The sequence below is a fragment of the Drosophila teissieri genome, chromosome X (assembly GCF_016746235.2).
Source record: "Drosophila teissieri strain GT53w chromosome X, Prin_Dtei_1.1, whole genome shotgun sequence".
Lineage (NCBI taxonomy): Eukaryota > Metazoa > Arthropoda > Insecta > Diptera > Drosophilidae > Drosophila > Drosophila teissieri.
In genome coordinates, this window is record NC_053034.1 from 36,701 (window position 1) to 51,708 (window position 15,008).

Below are 15,008 nucleotides of genomic sequence, written 5' to 3' on the forward strand. Positions count from 1 at the left end.
AAGCCGTTCAGAATCCACATCAAAAACTGTGAAACTTCAGAAAGAGAAGGTGTGGTCTGACTAAGTGGCCGGCAAAAAGTAAAAAGTAATATAACATGTAGCGACTTAATTGTAAAACGTATTATTTTATCTGGCAGCTGGTGCTAAGCCGACTTAAGGTCGAGCTGAAACGTTTTGTAAGCTAAAAATAGGAAACCGTGTATGAAAACTAATTTATATAAATTACCAATAACATATCTCAATAGAAAGTCTGCTAGACTTTTACTTTGTATTGTAATTAAAAAAGTTTTCCTTTTAAATTGGGAACTTAAGAATCTTGTAAATAGTATTCTGGAAACGTCAATCAGTATATAAGCAGTTTATCATTTATTGGTATTTGTACAAGCAATTACTTTCAGGATTATTAAAATACAAAGGCTAAAATAAACTAATGGTTATTCAACAACAATTTTGTTCATTCAAATTATGAATATTCTATTTTAGTGTTCATATATGGATGCTGTTTTAGTATTTTTTATAGTACACATCGATAGTGGCTAGTCCACCTCCAATATCCACATGCAATCGATAAGCGATATTTTGTTGTAAAATCGGCTCGGCTGGAAATCTGGGAATATATTTCTGTATTGTCTACTTGTTAAAGTCCAATCAATGTGAAAGTAAATCGTGCGAATGGTGAATGAAAACCGTGGTCGAAAATGAAACGTAAGTGGTGACTGGGAAATCAAGAAGTTCTAAACGAAAAGGCAAAGCCGAGTTTTACGCACACCAATGCAAAAACGCGCTTATGCTATACATATGCAAATGTATTTGTGTGTTCGCTTTAAAGTAAATTAAATATAGTTATGTGTATCCAAATTTGTTTTAAGCAAAATTTAATTCTATGTAAAACGGGATAGAAAACAATTGGACAAGTTTGAGTGTGTTAAAGCACAACTTTTTTGAAGTGGAACATGTGTTAATTGAATTTTTTTGTGGCTGCAACGCCCACTGATTTTGTTTCTTGAAAGAGAAAAGACAAAAGAAACAAAGTGTAAGAGGAGTAGGTTAGGAATTACCCACAAAACAAATACAACAATTATCAAAGGGATCCCTCTCTTTTTTGTGCGTGAGTGCATTTTATGTGTGTGTGTGTGCTACGCTTTAGTTTGAGTTTTAATAAAAAACAAAAACCGAGAAAATCTCTCAAAGTCATTGTGACTGCACTTGCAAAAAATATAAATATTCAGGAGAAAACAATTTTGGCATCAAAATAAAAAACAAATGCAAGGGAGCGGAACACAAACACACAAATGCATTTTCAAGAGGAATCAGAAATGCAACAGTACTACAAGTGCATTGGCCAATATGCACAAAAAAAAAATAGTTTAACCGCTTTGTTTTTATTCTTACCCAAACTAGGAAGCTTTAACTACCTTTTAGCCGGATATTAATTTAAATCTCACATTTTTGATTCTCAAACCTATAATTTTTTTTTAATTGAAATTGCTTTTTATGTTTAAACATTTTTTTTATATATATTCTTCTAAGAATATACTTTACTGTCCTTCTCATGTTAAATCGATAAACCATGGGTTTGATGTTAAATCGAAAGGCTTATGCCCAGAATATTTAAATCTAATATCATCAAACATTTCTATACCAAAACAAAAGAGAACGTTATATTAGAATTTTTTGACAGTCAGATATCCCTTACTCAGATAGTACTAGGGATATGGGTTGCTGAATGAATCTTGTATACCCTTTTTGATTTACGAGTATCGGGTACAAAAAAACGCAGTTCAAGGTAGGGTTGGACCAATATTATATGCGATACAAACTCGAACTCTCTTTTCCTCTTTAAGAGGGTATTGCAAATAATTTGATGTTCATAAAATACTTTAAATATTCATAAAAAAGAGAGAGAGAAATTAACTTATTGTAATGCTTATTCGATACTTGTTTAATACTTAGACCAATTTGAGTTGCTTCACACACGGTTTTCATGATAGCCTAATTATTATAAATGCTCTATAATCCAGGATTCCCAACAGACTGAAGTTTTCCACAGATGCCCCTTAAGGGCACACTCTTAGAACTACTCCTCCTGTGGTTGTATGTGCTGCTTATCTGAAAGGATATTTGAGATTTCAATTGACATTTCAATCCACAATTTCTTGCAGGGGATAAAGGCGACAACGCACAACTGGTGCTTGTTGTTACATAAAGGGCAAACCCGCCCTCTCTGCGTCATCATCTTGAATATTCATCATCATCTTTAGAATTAATAAAGAAAACGGTTAAGATAAAAGCAAGCACCCGAAGAAGCTTGAGCCACCATGAGCGTTTTCGATGACTTCCAGCGTCTGTGGATGCAGCGATTTCCGCAAAGCTCTCTATCCGATGCTTGGGAACAGGATGTTCGGGCTAGTCTCGAGCGACACAAGGTGCGCATCATTGAGCTAAGCAAGGAGCTTGAGCAGGAGACACTCTATGTGGAGTATCTAGAGCGTCTGCTGTCCGACGTGGAAAGGTATCGCGCTTCTGGCGGTGATCCAAAGGCACTCTTTGAGGCTGCGAGCGGTAGTTGTGCCAGCAGCACCAACAGCAGCAGCCCCACCAATGGAGCTCCACCAGAAGAAAACAACACCAACGTAGACAAAGAATTTGTGAGTATATATATATCGACTAAAACTTATTTTATATAATGAAATATTTAAGTAATATTAAATATAACGAAATACGTTTTAATGAAGATAAAAGGTAGTGCAACCAAAAAATCATTTTAGTCACCAAGAATAATTATTCCTTGGTAGGAAAATATTGGATGTTTAGAGAAAAATGTTTGTAAAACTTGCAAAATGTGAGAAGAAAATTCAGATATATAAACTTTGGTGTGCAATCCTTTTAGTTCTGCGGCATCTTTTGACTGGTGTATCACTCATTATTATCAGACAACCACAAAAGATTAATATTTTAATACCCGCTACTCGTAGAGTAAAAGTGTATACTACATTCGCTGAAAAGTATGTAACTGGTAGAAGGAAGCTTTTCCGAGCCTGCCCGTCCGTTCGTATGAACGTCGAGATCTCAGAAACTACAAAAGCCCCACAGGCGCTAAACCTACACGTTTGTATTATTCGTTGTATTATTTGTTTTGCCAATTTTCATAGGTATAGCCAGAACACTTTGGCAACGCCCCTTCTAACTCCCATAATGTTTATAAGTGTGTTGAAATTACCATTTTTTGTCGTATTTTTCTTTCAAATTTCTATCGGTATGCCAACATTTTTTTTTTGCCAATTTCGATCGATGTGCTAAAAAATTGTTGAACTTTCTCGTTTACACTCCCACTAGCTGAGTAACGGGTATTTGATAGTCAGAGAACTCGACTATAGCATAAGTAACATATAAGTACGGTAAAACTTTGATAACGCGAACTAAAGGAAATACTAGGTCAAATGCGACATTGACTGTCAATGTCGCATTTTATTAATTTAGAAACGACTTTAACTTGTTCTTTGTATAAATTATAACACTTTTAAACATTAGAGTACAATATTTGATCTGCTTAGTTGAAAAAGTTGCGGTTACGTGTGCTTTGTCCATGGGCTCTACCACTTATAGCGCTCGTTTCGATATCTCAAATGGTGGCCCCTTATCTACCCACACCAGCAGTTTTTTTATACAGAACGCGGGATTGTCGGGTGTGTGTGTTTCATTTTTTTTTAAAGGTTTCTAGCGTTGGCTCTGGCGTCGCCACATATATTGTCGTCAGTATAGTTTTGGGGTGAATAACAGTGACGGGACGAACGGACGGATACGCGTCATTCATAATATACATAAAATATATAAATAACTGTAAATATAGTTAAAAAAAGAGTTCCAGTTATATTTGAGTTACGAAAAGCCGCCTGTTGAATAGCCAAAATAAAAAACCAAGGGCAAACAATAACAACCAATTACGTAAACTATTAATAATTTTTGTACGTTCGCGCAAGTGTGTGTTTTTTACGTATTTGCAGTTGATTGAAATCCTATCTCCCAGTCATAGTCACTACGTCATTGTTTACCCCTATATTTCCTTTTAACCAGCAGATTTCACTAAATCTGTAAACTCAATTTCTAAGCTACACCAAAGGAAAAATAGCTCAACAAAGTGGCGCTGATTTTTAAGCATGGCTTCTTTTAAAGAGAAGTTTAAATTATGGTCCAGAGGGGTGCGTAAAAGTAATTGGTTGAGAACGACATCTCTACTGCCAATAACATATGTATATTCAACATAATGACATTAAAAATGAAAAAAGCTACTAAGATCCAAAAGCCAAAACAATTTTAGCTGTATTATGACAAGTTGAAATCAATAAAATACTTATCGCAACATTCTATAAAACAACGCGCATACACGTAGAATCCGTGCCTATGTTATATCTTTAGGTCTCATTTATCTATAAGTGTATATACAATCTTGTAATCAAAGAATTAAGCGATAGCAGCGAAAAAAGGGAGTTTCCACTTTTATCTACAACTCTAGCTCTCGACCTTTTGGGCTTTTAGTTGCACTTGGGCACGCTTTCTTCACTCTCATTTAAGTCACCACCCACTTGGATATCCACTTCGGTAACCAGAAATTTTTTGTTTAGACATTTTTAACTTCTTGGCAATAAGCGCCTAGTCTGGCCGCTGCTTTCTTTACTTATTTATTTTTTTGTTCCGTTATCGGTTTGTTTCTGCTGGTCACCGGTGTAGTTTTTATACTCGTTACTCGTAAAGTAAAAGATTATACCATATTCCTTGAAAAATACGTAACAGGCAGAAGAAAGCGTTTCCGACCATATGAAGTATATACACGCCCACACTTTTGCAAAATGTTTTATAATTTTGGTAATACGAATAAAAAAAATAAGAAAAAATTACAACAAACAAAATGAAAAAAAAGGTTAGTCGTGACAATTTTGGGCGGTAAAGTAGGCGTGGCAAGATATAGCCCACATAAACTGGGCTAGATCAGGATGATCAAGAATTTATAGTATATGGCTTCTTCTACCTACTAAATACTTTTCACCAATCTAAATATTCCATTTTACTTTATGACTAACGGGTAAAATAATGTATTTTCAAAAAAGTTTGTGCTATTTTGTGGGAATAAATTTGTTTACCACCAGACAGAGGAAACTGCCTAGAATCTTGTCCAATCCTAATTATTAAATATCACCCTTTTAGAGGAAATAAAAATATCTAAACCTACTGTCAATTCTCGCATACTAAAAAAACAGACCACTGCATACCTTATTTCTTTTGGCATTCTGTATCTATCTTTTCTAGGATGCAAATTCATTAAGGCTCACTTTCCCTAATTAAGTTAATTAAAATCAGTTATGATTGGTTTAAAGGTTACTAATTCACTGATTTGGCCACTTTCTCTTTTATTTATACACAGAAATCTAGTTTAAATCTGCGCGAATCTTCTTCTTCAACTGGCGCCAAGGACAAGGATCGCCTGTCGCTCAAGTCGGACAACAAATACACAACACACCCAAATGCCGTCAAAGGTGGGAATAGTTTTGGATCGGAAGTGGTGAGCGGACCTCTGCACTCCACCACGACAACGGCGGACGGCAAACGAACAGAAGAGCTGAATTTAAAGCGGGAAGACAGAGGCAAGGATAGTAGTAGTGGGGACACCAATGGAGCCCTGCAGCAGTGCATCACGGAATTGGCGGCATCTATTAAAGCCCAGCCGGATAACGTGGCAGGAGAGCGTTTAGGAAACGATGGCGATACCGACAAGCCGTTGCGCAAATCGACGTCCCAATACGTTACCGTCATTCAGGTCAAAGAGGCCAAAGACAAGGAAGGCGATGATGGAACTACCTCGTCATCAGGGATTAGTGAACCGCAGCAACAACCTACGCCACCATCTACATTTTCTCGATATTCGGAAGCCACCGCTCCACCGCTTTCGCCATCGCTCACTTCGTACGCTGCCCACGTAGAGGCGAAAAAGAAAATGCCACCCAGGTGAGAAAACTAAGTAAAATAAATATATCCTGCCAAGTTAAAAGTCAAATCTTAGTTCTTATAATTGCATAGTCTCCCTTCTAATGTCCCTTATTCTTCTTTTCCCAGACCTCCGCCGAAGAACATTCGGCGAGTTGAGCCCCCTACCATTCCCAGCCAGCAGCTGTCGTCTTCACCCAAAAGGGAAACATATCTGATCAACACGATGCCGAGCAGTTCAAGCGGCAATCTCGCCTTCGACAGTCTGGGCAATTCGCTGGAGCGTAACATTAAGCCGTCTGATATATTGCGCCAGAAGTCATCTGATAATTTAGATTCCAAGTACTCGGCAAATCGAAAAACCACACCGGAGCTTTGTAAATTTGTGAACGTAAATAATCCGGAATTAATGGAAGAGCTCGGTCGCAAGATGGTAAGCAAGACAGACAGCCTGGAACCGACGAGGAGGAACGACTCCTCGCCTTCTGGCGGTGGTAGCCTAGGACGCACTGCCTCCACGCCCGGGCGATCATTGACTCCTGGACGAACTGGAGTTGGTGCCTCGCCAACAGGTAGTTTAAGTAAAACCGGAAAGCTGGCAATGGCGGACAGCAGCTCCACTAGCAGCCTGGAAAGGAGATCGCGCACCTGCCTGCAGGCTAGCGATGCGGACAACGGAACGGAATCGCGAGAATCGGGTACCAACCAGCGTAGTGTAGGGTCCAAGGAGTCTCTGACATCACAAGGCATATCGGAGGTGGTAAGTTACGATTTTTTAGCAGGTCTTAAGACTTTAAGTAGGCTGTAAGAAATATTTTCTCCAAAGCTATCTCATTATGGTAACATATTGTATGGGACACTACGGAATTGATTTCTCTCTTTATAAGTAATCTAATGATAGCCAGTTTTTTTCCAAGCAGATCAAGAGCTACGAAAGCGTATCTTCGCTAAGTTCGGAAAGTGCAAAGGCGGCATACCAGCAGTCTGCGGCAGCCGGCGGAGCTTCAGCAGACAATGAGCCGTATTATGATAGCGTACCGCTAGACAACGGCGACGGAGAATACGTGTTTATCAAGCCCGGACGCACCGGATCCTCATCCAGTCGCGATGATTTGTCGACGCCTGGCAGCAGCGTGTTACCTTTGCCTAATGTAGCGGATCCCGAATCTCCAGGCAGGACCTCAAACTATGTCAACATCGACTACTTCCTACAGTGAGTTTAAGTTTCCGATAAATTCCAGAACTCAAATTATGGAAATTTATATTTTGTTTATTCATTTTAAAGGCAAAGCAATGAGACGCGATCCAGTTCGCTAGACAGTGACGGGGAGTACGAGGGTCCGCCCATATTGCGCACGATTTCGCACGACGATCAAACCACAACACAAACTACCCCGGGAGCAATTCGCAAGGTTTGTTGTCAGTTCACTGAAGACCGCCACTGCTGCAGTCCTCTGTGGTCGTTATCCGGTTACTTAGTGCCAAAGCAAACTTATTTATTTCTGTCATTTTGTCGTTGTACTTAACCACCTACCCTCGATGCATCAACATGCAAGGCGTCTAAAAGCTAACAAGTAGTCTTAGGCATTCCAAGCGCCAATGAATTAGAGACCTCGGTTTATAATGCATGTGCCATTAATTGCACTAAACTTTTCAGTGCTCTAAAACTGAGAACTTCAGAACCAAAAAACCCAGATTTTTTTAAATAATTTTAATTTTTTTCGCTTTTTATGATTTTATTCGCATTAAAAACAAAACGGCGCTGCAAAAATCATGAATTATGTATTTCATTAACAAAGGCGTTAGAGTATGTAAAATTTCGAAATCAAAAAAGAAAACTTTAAGACTTTAATAAAAGTCCAGAAACATTTATTGTTAGCATAAAACTCTACCCTAACGAAATTCATAACCATCAACACCCTAAGAGTTGACTTTTTATACTAACACCGAACTAACGAAGATTATTCGTTTCTGTTTTCTTTTCCCAACAGAACTTAGTTTCGGCGATACTTGTAAGTACCGGATACGGATAATATATCAGTCAAAGGTTCTTACATTGACTTCGTAGAATTTAATTTACCAACAGTAGATGCTTTATAATGTGGTATGGGATCCATTAACCTTTCCATACATTTGGACATATCTGTACATTGTTTTTGCTTGTTTTTAACGTATATAGTGTCTATGTTTCCCATTTAAGTTCTGCCTTCGTTTGTGCTTAAGCTCACGCCCACAATTATTTTTTTGCGCACCTTCTACTGATAGATTTTTATATATCATTTCTTCCTGGTTGCTCCCACGTATTGTCCATTAATCACAGTATTCCTTTCTCTGTCTCATTCATGCCAGTTTGGGTGTGTTCGTACTGTTTACGTAGTCTCGCAAAAAGACAATGTTGTAAATTTTTTGCTAACTGTATCGGCGCGACGACACCATATGATAAGTTATTTAACATAATTTGTATTTAGTTGTGGAAACGCCTTTGAATTGGAATTAGGAAAATGTTGACCTCATCTACCACGTTTTATATGTACTTAAACCACATTCAACTACCCATCTCATCCAAGTGGTTCGTTTTTTCCTAGGTTTGTGGAAATGCACGCGGTGCTAAAATACGATCCATACTCAGCTCAATTATTCAGAGTGAGACGATCTACGTGGAATGTCTTAACAAAATGATGCAGGTGAGTAATGCAGATCTTATAAATTTTGTTTTGTAGGAAGTGTATACCTTCCTTATATTTTGTCAAGATATTTTAATTTAATATAAAAATCACGAGATATTATTTGCTATTAAATTGAAAAGTTTTTAACCAAAAAAATTAGAAGTGAACAAAAACTTCGACAAGCGAAAACATGCCCTTGCAATAATTATATAATTAAAGAAAACTAGTCCATACCCCATATGAACAATAATTAATCAGAAACAACAAAACTATGAATTCTTTTTTAATATTATTAATTTTCTGTCTGTTCACATGGCAGCTATATGATATAGTCGTCCGATTTGTATTAATTTAAAACTAAAATTATCTATTATCAATAAAAGGAAATAGAACACTTAATGACCACATACAACGAAGGTACTTTAGACTTTTTTTTTTTTTTTTGCGATCCTATAGCAGCCCGTTTCGACTTATATGCCTCCTGTTGATATTGAATCAAGATTATATATACTTTATGGTCGCTAGTTCTCCTTTACTGCTTTTACTAAAATTTATAAGGGTATAACAAAGGAGTTAGAACGTGATTTATATAAGCTGGTAATATTGCTAATACGACTAATTCCTATTTCTACCAAATACAGTACAAGAAGGCCATCCACGCAACCCTAACAACTTCGCAGCCTGTGATCAGGGAGGAGGAGGAGAACACAATTTTCTTTAAAATCGATGAGCTTTACGATCTGCATACCGCCTTCTTATCTGATTTAAAGACCATTGTGTCTCACGAGGGCGGTGATGTGCTGATCGGTGAGCCGTTTCGTCGTCTGGCGGATATGTTTGACTTATACAGTGCCTTTTTGCACAACTACAAAAATGCTATAGAAACGGTGAAGAAGTGCAGTGCAAATAATCCCCAGTTCAAAAAGATAGTCTCCACCATTGTGCTTAATCTGCAAACGGAGCAATCACTAACTCTAGAGGATCTATTGCACAAACCAGTGGCGAGAGTGCAAATAAATGCGTTGGTCTTCAACGATTTGCTGCGCGAAACCCCAAATGCACATCCGGATCACCAGCCATTAAGGCAGGCACAAAAGATTATTCAGATGTTCCTCAATCAGTTCAATGTGGTCAATCAGCGTCTGCCAATTGAATCGAATCGGAATTTAAGACGCATGGTACGTAATTCTTTTATTGTGGAACTTGTCGATGGGCATCGCAAGCTGCGGCATCTCTTCCTTTTTAATGATGTCATCGCATGTGCCAAGTACAAGGCATTAGGACGCGATCGTATTGACTATGAGCTCAAGTGGTTCATTCCGCTGAAGGACGTATCCATTTATGAGGAAGCAGATCCGGCGGTCGAGCTTAAGGAATCTAGTCCAGCGAACATTTCGCAAGTAAAACGCAATTTACGTTCCGTTCGAGATCAATTGGCCATGGAGGTGGCTAACAGTGGAAATGGGGGCTTCCGGTCCGGCGAAAAATATCGCCGCAAGCTGGCGGATCTGGAATCACAGCTGGTGCTGGCAACGCCCAATTTGGTGTTGCGCCTGGGAAACAAGGCAAATAATAAAACCATAACCTTCTTTCTTAGCTCGGATTTCGAGAGGACACAGTGGATTGACTCAATCTCATCCCTTAAGGTTAGTTTCTGTGACCTACTTCAGCTTAGTAAGGAGATAAAACATACTTATATGTTTATTTAGCAAAAGTGCAACCTGCCTGGGGCAAATACTATTAATTCATTGGAGGTTACCGCCTTCATTGTGGCCATGCAGAAGGGCATGAAAACTGAAATGGGTTCATATCTTATGCGTAACACCAACGATGAGAGCCTGCTGGTTGGAGACCTGTACATGGGTGTCCAAGGACTGGAAGGACTGGAGCAGGCGGACGACCTGTACATCTGCGTCGAGGTGGACTCCTATGGCCACTATTTTCGCAAGGCCACCACCAAGATGATATGTCGCAGTCAAACGCCGCTTTGGAACGAGAGCTTTATGCTAGAACTAGAGGGCAGCCAGAATGTGCGCATCCTTCTGTATGAGGCCAAGGAGCGGCCGCTTCTTAGAGCCAAGCACATACTTAAGGTAGGAGTTTATAGTTTAACGTTGTGATTCAATACTACATCAATAATAATTCCCTTTTGATTCCATAGTTGAGTCTTAGTTGGCTGACAGAAACCACGCAGCCGAAGTCAATTAAACTTAGTGATACCTTAGAGCTTGGCTGTAGCTTCCGTTTTATTCCAGGCGAGCTCTGCCGCGGCAACACTAAGCCAGGAGCCCTCTTTGGTGCCAAAATGAGTCAAGTATTAAAGTAAATAATAGTTCTATATATTAAAAAAAGCACCACTTTTCGTGAAATGAAATTAGTGAAGATCTTGATTTTAAAATAAATTTGATATGTTATTAAATTTTGTGAGCAATTTTAATTATTAATGAATTATTGTATATTCTGCTTTATTCAGACGTGAAAAACGCGACATTCCGTTCATCATAGGCGCCTGCATTCGGGAAGTAGAGCGGCGTGGGATGCTGGAGGTTGGCTGCTACCGCGTCAGTGGTTCCGCTTCTGATTTGGCGAAGCTTAAGAAGGCCTTTGAATCTGGTAAATAGGCGGTTTTGATGGGTAACCATGTCTTATTACTAATTTGCCGTTTTATTTTATTTTCTTCAGATGCCTATGAGGCGGAGCAGTTGCTACGCGAGGTGGACATCCATTCGGTCACTGGCATTTTGAAGACTTTTCTAAGAGAGCTCCCTGAGGCCCTATTCACGGATCAGCTTTATCCACGATTTTTTGACACATTCAGCGCCTTTAGCAACAACAACGAATCCACACGAATCAACGAGCTCCTCAAAGTTTTTGAGGAGCTGCCACAGGCCAACAAAGCCTCCATCACTTCGATATTAGATCATTTAATAAGGTTTGTTTCTTTTAGCTACATGGATATCAAAAATATACTTATTTTTGACACGACTTATTGTAGAGTCCACGAAAAGGAGACAGACAACAAAATGTCGTTGCACAATCTGGCAATGGTGTTTGGACCAACCTTGCTTAGGCCGGGCCAAACGCAGGTGAAGCAAAAAGATCCACTGGCAGCCAGCACTGTCGACGTTATGGCTCAGGCAGGAATCCTATACTGCTTTCTTCAGGCACGCATCAAGAAGGATTAGGACTTCGTGAGCCGTTTACACAGTTACATATGGAAATATATATATGTACCAAAATTATAGATATTTTTTTTTACAAACAATAGCAGTTAAAAAAACTAAGTTGATGGATAGCCTACGCATACACCACCTCCCAATCTTTCTGACATCCCCTATATCATACAAGAAACCGCCCAACTACCATGAAGCTACGGAAAAGGGCTTTAAATTCTTTAAACACCATAACACGCTGTTGCTGCCTACTGTATATACCAGAATCCGAAACTGCAATTCTAAACCGAATATGATGATAGGACGAGAAAAAGGCAAACACCAAGATCAATTCAAGGACCCAGGGATGACAACATATCAGCTCAATGTCGGGTCACCCACGCACATCGCACACTTGGAACTACCAAGTGTTAAACAATTGTACATCCGCTGCTTCTCCGTTTACTAAAAACGAATCCCATGTATTACACATACTTGCCTAGATCTGTAGGCTGTCTTCTTTACATTTGGATGCGACTTCTGCTTACTGCAACAATTGCAAAAAAAAAAAAGGAAAACAGAAAATTGAAAATATTTTCCCTAACTAACATAGGTATACATATAAATATATATATATATATTTTTATATATGTAAATATATATTTATAAATATATATATATATATAAATAAAATATATATATTCTACTACTTGTATATGTATACTTATAAAACAAATATATATGTATATATACTATATATACATGCGTATATATATATATACATATGCGCATATAATTGTATGTATATTTATATACTTATATAAAAACATATATATACTTATATTTACACTACCACTTATTAATACTTTAATTTACAGAAGTATTGTTAGTGAGTTTTTCCGGCTGATTAATATAAAATATGTCTGCCTTTAAACTTGATTTTTTTTTTATTTAATTAGGTTTTATATAATAAAAGAACGTAAAATAAAATATAATCTATTTAGATATTGCTATAGAACTTCGACATTATTATTCAGTCAATGTAATTATAATTTAGAGAAGTTTTTCATATCAGTAATTAAAAATTATATTGTGTACTTTATACATTTTCAAGCTGGGCATGGAGACTATTGTGTTTCCTCATCATCTTGATTTGTCTGCACATTTCCCTCTACATCGATGAAGGAGCTTTTACTGCGTTTGGGCGAAGGGGCTGCCCAGACTCGTGCCGAATTCGATCGCCGTCTGCTTGCAAAACTGCTCCTCGTCCTGGTTGTCTTCATTGGCGCTCCACTCAAGTACCAATTGAAAGCGTTAAGGGCGCGTTTGGACTCCGCCTTGAAGATGAAGATAAAATAGCCGAAGTGACGATACAAATACGAGGAAGTACTTAAGGAATGCAGCTCGACAAAGGCTCTGGGAACACGGATTAGAAATAGTATTTAAAAATCCTTAACAGGTATGACCAACACATACTTCAATATGTCTCCAACGTCTCGAATTTTTCTGCCAGTTTGTTTTTTTTTGCGACGCAAACGTTGACTATCTTCACTGTCTTGAGCGCTGAAAACGATCTGAGCGTTAACCAACAGGAAATATATTTTTGAGCCACGTGATTTACTTCAGCAGGAAGTTCAAATTCCGGGGAATTTTTAGGATTATTTCCCTTGGCAATTTAGACGGTGTGAATGCTACCTAAATGTCGGAACTGGTTCTTTATTAACTTTTAGTTTTTTCTTTTGCTTCTCCCCAAGGATTATCATTTCGAAATCACTATCTCTCCAGTCCAACTAAAGTAGATTATGTTTGAATTTTCCACTACCAGAATGTGGTAACAATCCTGCCAATCCCCAGAAAATCAACTAAAGATGAGGGCGAGCTCCGAAAACTCTGTGACTGCCGGCAATTTTATATAGTATATCATGAAATTCCAACTTTTTAAAGCCTTCTATCTCATGGATGAGCTTACAAAGCTGCAAATTCAGCACAGGCACAGGACCAAGGTACTCAAAAACCGGTACTGTAGGCCACTTTACAAAAAAGTATCTTCCCTTCTATTTCGCATTTGCGCATCGACGGGGACTAGAGACACTTGTTGTTCACTATGGCTCGCTTTAGTCAACTTGTTGTTCTCGGGGAAGAAACATGCTTTTCTTTCGTGAAGCTTTTGTTGATGAAATCTACGAACCATCAGCCGCTTTTTAGCTAGATAAGCAAACGGATTACGGATACAGCAGGTTAAGAATCTTGAGGAGCCTTCGGCTTGAATGACACGTAGATTTTTGGCGACTTGACATGCTCTTGCTAGAACGCTTAGGGAGCTGCTCTATAAAAATTCGACACTTCTTTTCTTTACTTTACTTTACTTTCCCTGAGTATAATTAATTTATTGAAAATGATACAACCCATGCAATAGACCTGCAAAAATACGATAGTAATATCGATAGTACCGCGGTCCCCAACATCGATACGTTTTAGATATTCGCCATAGTAAAATGCGTTTTATGCCTGGGATTCAATACCATAACTTTTTCTTTAGTTTTAACAAAAATAAAATATATTGACTAACAAAGACTTTAATTTAAATGATTCAATTGAGAAATTTAAAATATTCAACAATTTAAGAACATTTTATACTTAAACATTTTAAAACGCGCCTTACATTTATTTTCATTTTGGATACATTGAGTTGTTGAACTCAAGCAGCTTTGTCTCCAACTTTTCCAATTCTTTTTTTGCGTTCCAGCAAATCCTATGCAAGTTATCTAGTTCTGCATTGAACTCATCATTACCGTAATCAATCCTGGCCATGTCTGATCGCATCATCCATGCTACTGAATCAATAGCTTTTTGTTCCTCCTGCAGAACTATTTGTACTTCGAACTGCATTTCCTTTAACTTATTGATATGACATCGGCGTTTCGATACGGCCCATTGTCTCTTGCATGTATGTACAATGAGTACCATGGTACACATCGAAACTGTTGAGAAAAGCAAAACTTCGAACATTTTCTCTGTATAAATAAAATATATTTATGTTACTGTTTGAATAGTACTGACGTTGAGGCACAGACTATATATTGTCATGAACTAAGTGAAGTTTATTTAACAAAAAACTCCAAGCTAATTTAAATCGGGACCACTTGGATATTATGTATAAAAATTGAGTAAAATTAAATGCTGATTATCTTTGGTTTAAGGTATATTTTAT

The 15,008-nt window shown here is 38.0% G+C and overlaps 1 protein-coding gene and 1 long non-coding RNA gene across 12 annotated transcripts; one reads left to right on the forward strand and one right to left on the reverse strand.

The window, feature by feature from the left end:
* The first annotated feature begins 542 nt into the window (after positions 1-542).
* Positions 543-12,410, forward strand: LOC122625044 (active breakpoint cluster region-related protein). 8 transcript variants are annotated; one of them, XM_043804889.1, is made up of 15 exons: positions 546-705; positions 2,163-2,648; positions 5,420-6,000; positions 6,109-6,739; positions 6,885-7,192; positions 7,265-7,391; positions 7,971-7,991; positions 8,565-8,663; positions 9,287-10,291; positions 10,355-10,738; positions 10,807-10,967; positions 11,119-11,258; positions 11,328-11,577; positions 11,641-11,852; positions 11,914-12,410. In XM_043804889.1, exons 2-14 carry the CDS (start codon positions 2,319-2,321, stop codon positions 11,828-11,830), a joined length of 4,227 nt encoding a protein of 1,408 aa, XP_043660824.1. In that variant the 5' UTR covers positions 546-705; positions 2,163-2,318; the 3' UTR covers positions 11,831-11,852; positions 11,914-12,410. The 8 variants fall into 8 exon arrangements, with proteins under 8 accessions (XP_043660830.1, XP_043660828.1, XP_043660824.1 ...); XM_043804890.1 differs by having other exon boundaries at positions 11,917-12,410; XM_043804888.1 differs by having other exon boundaries at positions 11,641-12,410.
* Positions 12,411-12,911: 501 nt separating this feature from the next.
* On the reverse strand, positions 12,912-14,926 carry LOC122625048. 4 transcript variants are annotated; one of them, XR_006326530.1, is made up of 4 exons: positions 14,460-14,907; positions 13,274-13,360; positions 13,188-13,213; positions 12,912-13,134 (listed from the first exon to the last, which is right to left on the reverse strand). It is a non-coding gene; the product is annotated as an uncharacterized LOC122625048 (long non-coding RNA). The 4 variants fall into 4 exon arrangements; XR_006326528.1 differs by having other exon boundaries at positions 12,912-13,213; positions 14,590-14,926; XR_006326529.1 differs by having other exon boundaries at positions 13,188-13,360; positions 14,460-14,913.
* Between the last annotated feature and the right edge of the window lie 82 nt (positions 14,927-15,008).